Source organism: Anomaloglossus baeobatrachus, chromosome 3 (genome assembly GCF_048569485.1).
Source record: "Anomaloglossus baeobatrachus isolate aAnoBae1 chromosome 3, aAnoBae1.hap1, whole genome shotgun sequence".
NCBI lineage: Eukaryota > Metazoa > Chordata > Amphibia > Anura > Aromobatidae > Anomaloglossus > Anomaloglossus baeobatrachus.
Window position 1 is genome coordinate 54165232 of NC_134355.1, and position 8726 is coordinate 54173957.

Sequence of the window (8726 nt, forward strand, 5' to 3'; positions counted from 1 at the left end):
CAACATGATAATGACCTCAAACACACTACCGAGGCGACCATTGCTATGTTAAAGAAATTAAGGGTAAAGGTGCTGGACTTGCCAAGCGTCTCCAGACATAATGTTACGAGTGTGTCACGGCCTGATGAGATCTCATGGCAACCTGGGATTAGAAAATCACTGCACATTGTGGATCACAGATCCGCTTTAGTGCCTGCTCATCATTTACCCTGAGTTGGAGCATATTTCATTCCATGCGATACTGAAGGGGTTAAGGTGCCATTCTATCCTGCAGTGATCTAACAGGTAGTTTTAACCTCAGCTGCAGCCACTTCCTCCTGCTATAAATATCCACTCCTCACTCTTCTCTATGCCGGCTATAGCTCATTCCTATACAGACCCTGTTCCAGAAGCTCATCGCTGCAAACCTGTGGTGTCATTACTATTGCAGCTGTGAAGTTTCCTATGGAAGAATCCAAGGAGTAATTTTTGTTGTGTCTTTCCCCACCTGTTTGCCTTACCTTCCTAGTGTTGTATTTTTATAGTAGCGAGACTAGGGTCTCACTGGCCTTCACTAGTCAGGGTGAGTCCAGGCATGTAATCAGAGTACGGGGGTAAAGACCTGTCTAGGGACCTTAGGAAGTGCAAGGATGAGCCTCAGGTGAGTGTTAGGAGGTGATCCCTCTGCCCTCTCCCTAAAAAAAGGGCCTATCATTATATTGTTTCCCTGTTGTAATCCTTGTGCTGTATCACCCTCATTACCCAAGGATAATGTCACTCCCCTTTCCCCCTTTGTGACATTTCCCTTGTGTTCCCACTGTGTTGTGCACTCACTGGGAGCCCCCTTTCTTCCTGGCTTAACACCTGTAGTCACATTGTGACACCTAAACCCTATTGGGCATCTGTGAGGCCTCCTCAAATGGAAGATAGAGGACCGTAAGATCTCTAACATCCACCAGCTATGTGATGTCGTCATTGAGGATGGAAGAGGATACAGCGGATCTGGTGAACTCCATTCCCAAGAGAGATCAGACAGTGTATGAAAATAATGGTGGTCACATAAAATACTGAAAGTGTGAGGAGTACTTTGTTATATACGTTAGATATGTTCAATTCACTTATCCTGAAGGTGGAGGACCCCAAGGTCTCTAACATCCACCAGCTCCTTCATGTTGTCATGGAGGATGGGAGAGGATCCATCGGCTCCCCTGCATCTCTAGTGACCTTCATGCCTAAGAGAGTTAAGGCAATGCTTGAAAATAATGGCAGCCACACAAAATATTGAGACTTTAGGCACAATTGCGCCATTCACATTTAGGGGTGTACTCACTTATATTGCAAGCCGTTTTCACAGTAATGGCTTTGTTGAGTTATTTAGAGGGCACTGTTATACAAGCTGTACACTGACTGCTGTACATTGTATCCGAGTATTATACTGTATCTTCAGTGTTGTCCCATGAAAAGAAATAATAAAATATTTATAAAAGTGTGAGGAGTACTTTCATATATACTGTACATATCTTCAATTCACTTATATCTTTATGTACCAGCCTCTCTATTTAGGAGTATTACTGAACATTGCCAAATTTTTAATGAGGTTTTATATGTTGTGCATATAATTAGATCATTTATTCTTTCACTAGTTGCCTCACAGTGATTACGATGCAAACTATGGGATTTTTATATATTTTTAAAAGGATATTCTAAAAATGTGAATCATTTAATTGGTTTCATAAACGTCTACAAAGAATATTACGGTGCCACATATAAGTTTTGTTGCACAATTTCTCCACTCTTGTGAATTCCCATTGGCTGAAATGGACAATGATCTCATAACCAGGTTCTAGTGACATCACAGAACGAAGAATGTTAGGATCATGAATGCTCCATCACATTAGACATCAGCATCGTGAAGAAAGCGTGTCAAGACGTCCTCAGGAGCTCCTCCAAGTAACACCATGGACATTAACCCAAATAATCTGAATACTTTTGATGATCAGGAAGACATGATCGCTGAGAGTACGCGTCTAAGATCTGAAAACGCAGAACTGTGCCGAATGATGGAGCTAATGCAGGAGAACATGGAGCTTCAGTATATTTTAAAAGACCATGAAAAGTCAGCTAAATGCATGATACATCCGGGACAACAGAAGAAAGACCACAAGAGTAATGGCGGCTTTGCACGTTGCGACATTGCACGTGCGATGTCGATGGGGTCAAATCGAAAGTGACGCACATCCGGCGTCGCAGTCGATATCGCAACGTGTAAAACCTTTTTGATACGATGAACGAGCGCAAAAGTGTTGTTATCGTATCATCGCTGCAGCCTCCCACATTTCCATAATGCCGGTGCAGCGACAGGTATGATGTTGTTCCTCGCTCCTGCGGCAGCACACATCGCTGTGTGTGAAGCCACAGGAGCGAGGAACTTCACCTTGCCTGCCGCCGGTTGCAATGAGAAGGACGGAGGTGGGCGGGATGTTTACATCCTGCTCATCTCCGCCCCTCCGCTTCAATTGGCTGCCTGCCGTGTGACGTCGCTGTGACGCCGCACGACCCGCCCCCCTAAGGAAGGAGGCGGGTCGCCGGCCAGAGGGACGTCGCACGGCAGGTAAGTGCGTGTGAAGCTGCCATAGCGATAATAATCGCTACGCCAGCTTTCACTAGATATCGCACGTGCGACGGGGGGCGGGACTATTGCTGCAGCATCGGTAACACATTGTTGCCGATGTCGCAACGTGCAAAGCCCGCCTAAGGCTGGGATTACACATATAGATTTCCACCTAATAAAAAGTTGTAGTGTAATATGTGGTTTCCTAAAAGAATTGATGTAATCTCAGTGGTGTTGGCCACACATTGACATTAAGGTATACATTCATGGAAGCGATGTAGGACCTGCTCTATGCGGGTGTCCATGTATAAGTACATATCCCTGGTACAGATACATTATGGTTTGGCTCATAAATCCAACCATTGAGCTAGAAGAAATAAGAATGATGGGAATTAAAATTTAGAGGAATTTTCTCAAATAAACTGTCCAGAATATTCCATGACATAAGGTGTTTTCGACCTACTTTTAATATGATATACATATATATTCTTTTATATATATATATATATATATATATATATAAATATATATATATATATATATATAATTGCCTTATTCTGTCTGTCTGTCTGTCTGTCATGCTTCAAAATTGTGTCCTTCCGGTGACATTGTGTCCTTACGGTGACACAAAGCTGATTGGCCGCTGGGCTCGCCATGGCCCCGCCCCCCCACACCGATTGGCCGCTCGCCCAGGCTGCGCCCCCACACGGATTGGCCAGCCGCTCGCCCAGGCTCCGCCCCCCCCACAGATTGGCCTCTCGCCCCGGCACCCTGCAGGCATTGGCAACTTGGCCACGCCACGCCCCGCCCCCCTCACGCAATGGACGTTAGCTCTGCCCCCTCCCCCCCCCCCGCGCATTCCCCGAACTGACACGGTCACGGCTCCCAGGTGAGTACTGTACAACCCCCCCCCAACGGGAGCCCACATCAGCGTACGCCGCCAACCCAGCCGACACTTACCCTCGCATTGCTGGCCTTGCCGCCGTGTGCTGGTGTGGGCTCCCGTGCGAGTGGGGGACGTGATGCGCTGGTAACCATGCTAGCATAGTTACCAGCACATCAAGGTCCTGCAGCGGCGGAAGATCCACACGCACACACATAACAGCACACACACATACACACACATCAGATCACACTCACTCTCACAAACACCTCACACACACATCGCATCCACACACTCACAGCATCCGGCGATATCGCTTGCTTCTCGGCCTCGATACTGTGCTGTTGTGACCTTCCAGGACCTGCCGGAGGATCACATGGCCAGAAGCATGTGGTATCTCCGGATGTTGTGAGTATGAGCACGTATGTGCAATATAGTCAATGTGTGTGTGTGTGAGTGTATGCGATCGGGTGTGTGTCGGTGTGTGTGAGTGTATGCGATCGGGTGTGTGTCGGTGTGTGTGAGTGTATGCGATCGGATCTGTGAGTGTCGGCAGAGGAGCATGGCGTGCTGGAGGAGGCTGGGAGGAGAGAGGCTGATCCTGGGGAAGGCTGGGATGGGGAGGCTGATGCTGGGGACAGAGAGGCTGATGCTGGGATGAGAGAGGCTGATGCTGGGGACAGAGGCTGATGCTGGGGACAGAGAGGCTGATGCTGGGGACAGAGAGGCTGATGCTGGGGACAGAGAGGCTGATGCTGGGATGAGAGAGGCTGATCCTGGGGAAGGCTGGGATGGAGAGGATGATGCTGGGGACAGAGAGGCTGATGCTGGGGACAGAGAGGCTGATGCTGGGGACTGAGAGGCTGATGCTGGGGACTGAGAGGCTGATGCTGGGGACAGAGAGGCTGATGCTGGGATGAGAGAGGCTGATCCTGGGGAAGGCTGGGATGGAGAGGCTGATGCTGGGGACAGAGAGGCTGATGCTGGGGACAGAGAGGCTGATGCTGGGGACAGAGAGGCTGATGCTGGGGACAGAGAGGCTGATGCTAGGGACAGAGAGGCTGATGCTGGGGACAGAGAGGCTGATGCTGGGGACAGAGAGGTTGATGCTGAGGACAGAGAGGCTGATGCTGGGGACAGAGAGGCTGATGCTGGGGACAGAGAGGCTGATGCTGGGGACAGAGAGGCTGATGCTTGGGACAGAGAGGCTGATGCTGGGGACAGAGAGGCTGATGCTGGGGACAGAGAGGCTGATGCTGCGGGGAGAGAGGCTGATGCTGGGAGGAGAGAGGCTGATGCTGCGGGTAGAGAGGCTGATGCTGGCGCAGCATGGCGGATGGAGCACGTTTGGGAGTGCGCAGCATGGCGGATGGAGCACGTTTGGGAGTGCGCAGCATGGCGGATGGAGCACGTTTGGGAGTGCGCAGCATGGCGGATGGAGCACGTTTGGAAGTGCGCAGCATGGCGGATGGAGCACGTTTGGGAGTGCGCAGCATGGCGGATGGACCACGTTTGGGAGTGCGCAGGATGGGAGATGGAGCACGATGGGGGGTGCGCAGCATAGGGGATGGAGCACGTTTGAGAGTGCGCAGCATGGCGGATGGAGCACGTTTGGGAGTGCGCAGCATGGGGGATGCAGCACGATGGGGAGTGCGGAGTATGGCGGATGTAGCACGTTTGGGAGTGCGCAGCATGGCGGATGGACCACGTTTGGGAGTGCGCAGCATGACGGATGCAGCACGTTTGGGAGTGCGCAGCATGGGAGATGGAGTACGATGGGGGGTGCGCAGCATAGGGGATGGAGCACGATGGGGAGTGCGCTGCACGGGGGATGGAGCACGATAGGGAGTGCGGAGTATGGCGGATGGAGCACGTTTGGGAGTGCGCAGCATGGCGGATGGAGCACGTTTGAGAGTGCGCAGCATGGCGGATGGAGCACGTTTGGGAGTGCGCAGCATGGGAGATGGAGCACGATGGGGAGTGCGCAGCATGGCGGATGGAGCACGTTTGGGAGTGCGCAGCATGGGGGATGGAGCACGATGGGGAGTGCGCTGCATGGCGGATGGAGCACGATGAGGAGTGCGGAGTATGGCGGATGGAGCACGTTTGGGAGTGCGCAGCATGGCGGATGGAGCACGTTTCGGAGTGCGCAGCATGGCGGATGGAGCACGTTTCGGAGTGCGCAGCATGGCGGATGGAGCACGTTTGGGAGTGCGCAGCATGGCGGATGGAGCACGTTTGGGAGTGCGCAGCATGGGGGATGGAGCACGATGGGGAGTGCGCAGCATGGGGGATGGAGCACGTTTGGGAGTGCGCAGCATGGGGGATGGAGCACGATGGGGAGTGCGCTGCATGGCGGATGGAGCACGTTTACGAGTGCGCAGGATGGGAGATGGAGCACGATGGGGGGTGCGCAGCATAGGGGATGGAGCACGATGGGGAGTGCGCTGCATGGGGGATGGAGCACGATGGGAAGTGCACACCTCCCCCAACACACACACGCGCGCGCACTGCACAACACACCACACACACACACTGGGAACCACAAACAACTGCCCTACACAGACACCCACACACAGACAACGCTGCACACACAAATATACGCACATACCGCACAACACACACATTGCACAAAACATACCTCCCCCCAAAACACACCACACATACACAAACCGCGCAACACACACACAACGCTACAGACACACAGCGCTCCACAAACAACGCAACACACAAACAACACCGCTCTCACCCCCCGCCACACCCAGACAACACCCAGAACATGTACAGCGCCCTACACAAACACTTGGTAACTACACACAACAACATCTATATATATATATATATATATATATATAACAAAAATCATACATGAACTACACAATACGTAAATTCTAGAATACCCGATGCGTAGAATCGGGCCACCTTCTAGTATATATATATATATATATATATATATTCTAGACAGGAAACAGCCACATGGATTTGACTATGAATGTAAATTGTGTTTCCTATACCTGAATTTTCTTAATTTATGGGTTTTTTTTTATTATCACCCAATATTTTAGATAGCATTTTTGCAAATTTACATTAGGCTTATATCTATATCTGATTACTAGAAACCATTCGTACAATGCCCATAGGGAGCCACCACAAACCCATGGAGCAAGAACTTATATTCTTCTTGAGTCAAGTGTTAAGGAGATCTTAGTAGTTTAGGGTTTATGGAACAATCCATGGCAGAGGAACCTTTAGGAAGGGACCTTGCCCTGGCACAGAGTAGACTATAGACACAAGTGTACATAGAGTATAGGCACGCCAGGTCACCAGTGGACCAGGGGTGCACCATCCATGAGGGCCAAGTTAGACCCTAACTCCATGATTTTATTTGACTATTCCAGTTATCGAAGACAGAAAACAAAAGATGGACTCCTGCCCCCCTCTAGGTGAGTAGTTGGATATTAGCTACCAAATACCCCCCGGGCACAGGGTGCAAGTTTCAATTTGCACTGATTCAATTATTCTTAAGCCTTTACCTGATTTTACTAATTATTTTTTGCAGACTTTGAAAAAGTGAAGAAATGTCAGCGCATCGTAGGCGAGATGGCCTTTCAGCTGGACCGCCGGATACTGTGTGCCATCTTCCTGGAGCAACATCGATTGTATGGATACCAGGTGGCTAATATAGAAGAGAAGATTTTACAGGTGAGAAACCTAAATTAAATCAGTGATTATTACAGTGGTCTTGTGCTCATGTAACAGCACATCATCACTGCAAGAAAAATCTGATCACCACCAAAGTCGTGCTGCTAAATGGCTAGAAAATTAAAAAGAATATTGGTTATTTTTTTTTTTTACACTTCTTATAGTTATCTCTAAAGCCTTGGGTAAGTGAGAAAAAGGATGCAAATGAATGAAAAAGAGGAAATACAAAAATTGAAAAGGTCTATGCTAAATGTATATTGATGGTCTCTTTCATGTTCGCAGGTGACTACATGCCCACTGACCGGCAAAGTGGACGAGAACTTAAGATCCGACTTGTACCAACGTTACAATCAAACGATGAGTCATCTGAAGAAATTGGGCTATAACCCCGCGGTGCACGGCTATTTTACGGAATACCTAGTCTACACATATGGGATCATAAAGGACAGACAAGCTGGAATCGATGACCTTTCCTCCTTTAATGACCCAGAATACCTGAGCAAGATGGTACTGGAGTGCATGCCATGTGATAAGACAAATGACATCCTAATAATTCTCAAGTGTCTGGCATATTTTGCCAAGGAGAATGGAACGTGCTTGTTCATTTGATCATTATGGGGTTAACGTTCACATGCATGAGCCAACCACAAATAAATGCTGCCAACACCATCTGAATAATGAGTCTTGTTCACTGAGTTCTTTGCTGATTTATATTGGTCATCATTTTGGCTATGCGATCAGGAGATATAATCCTTCTATGGTGGAAAAAAAAGACATACAAGCAGGGCCACCATCAGGACATTACAACCTTGACTCCTGTATGGGGCCCGGTGAGCAGAAGCCAGAAGGGGGGGGGCTCTGACAGCCCAGGCCCCTCCCCTTTCATTCCTCTGCTTACCGGGCCCCAGGGAGAGGAGCCACCACGCCATCAGGGTCATGAGGGGAGTCCAGGAGGCTCATAGAGAGATACCCTCTCTCTTCCTGCTCTGCACTGATCTATGTGATCAGTGCAGAGCAGGACAGGAAACATCAGACCAAAATGGCGGATGTAGGAGCTGAGAAGATGAAGGACCTTTCAGGTCATCTGACTACTCATGTGCCTGCTCACATGACCAGAGAGGTGAACTGGAAGGTCCTGTTGCTGTTCAGCTGCTGCAGCCTACATACAGGTCCCAGTGGCTATTCTCCTGTTCTGCACCAAGATGAGGTAAAGTATAATGTGTGTAAATAAATGTGCCTGTTGTAGGGCTGTGTGTGTATATGTGCATGTAGTCTGTGTAGCAGAGCTAAGTGTGTGTATATATGCATGTAGTCTGCATGTAGCAGAGCTGTGTGTGTATAAGTGCTTGTAGTCTGTGCATAGCAGAGCTATGTGTGTGTATATGTGCATGTATTCTGCATGTAGCAGAGCTATGAATGTGTATATTTGCATGTAATCTGCATGTAGCCGAGCTGTGTGTGTATATGTGCATGTAGTCTGTGTGTAGCAGAGCTGTGTGTGGGTATATGTGCATTTAGTCTGCATGTAGCAGAGCTGTGTGTATATGTGCT

General features: G+C 49.2%; 1 protein-coding gene across 3 annotated transcripts; it reads left to right on the forward strand.

The window, feature by feature from the left end:
* Positions 1-1878: 1878 nt before the first annotated feature.
* Positions 1879-7834, forward strand: LOC142294945 (speriolin-like protein). 3 transcript variants are annotated; one of them, XM_075338018.1, is made up of 4 exons: positions 1879-1929; positions 6872-6916; positions 7033-7175; positions 7458-7834. In XM_075338018.1, exons 2-4 carry the CDS (start codon positions 6895-6897, stop codon positions 7782-7784), a joined length of 492 nt encoding a protein of 163 aa, XP_075194133.1. In that variant the 5' UTR covers positions 1879-1929; positions 6872-6894; the 3' UTR covers positions 7785-7834. The 3 variants fall into 3 exon arrangements, with proteins under 3 accessions (XP_075194133.1, XP_075194131.1, XP_075194132.1); XM_075338016.1 differs by having other exon boundaries at positions 1885-1998; XM_075338017.1 differs by lacking the exon at positions 1879-1929 and adding an exon at positions 2006-2095.
* The last annotated feature ends 892 nt before the right edge of the window (positions 7835-8726 follow it).

Coding starts and splice junctions, on each gene's coding strand:
- LOC142294945 (XM_075338016.1), top strand. CDS start 1,938: ATGGACATTAACCCAAATAATCTGAATACTTTTGATGATCAGGAAGAC. Junction 6,917..7,032: donor GGACTCCTGCCCCCCTCTAG/GTGAGTAGTTGG, acceptor TATTTTTTGCAG/ACTTTGAAAAAGTGAAGAAA. Junction 7,176..7,457: donor TAGAAGAGAAGATTTTACAG/GTGAGAAACCTA, acceptor TCATGTTCGCAG/GTGACTACATGCCCACTGAC.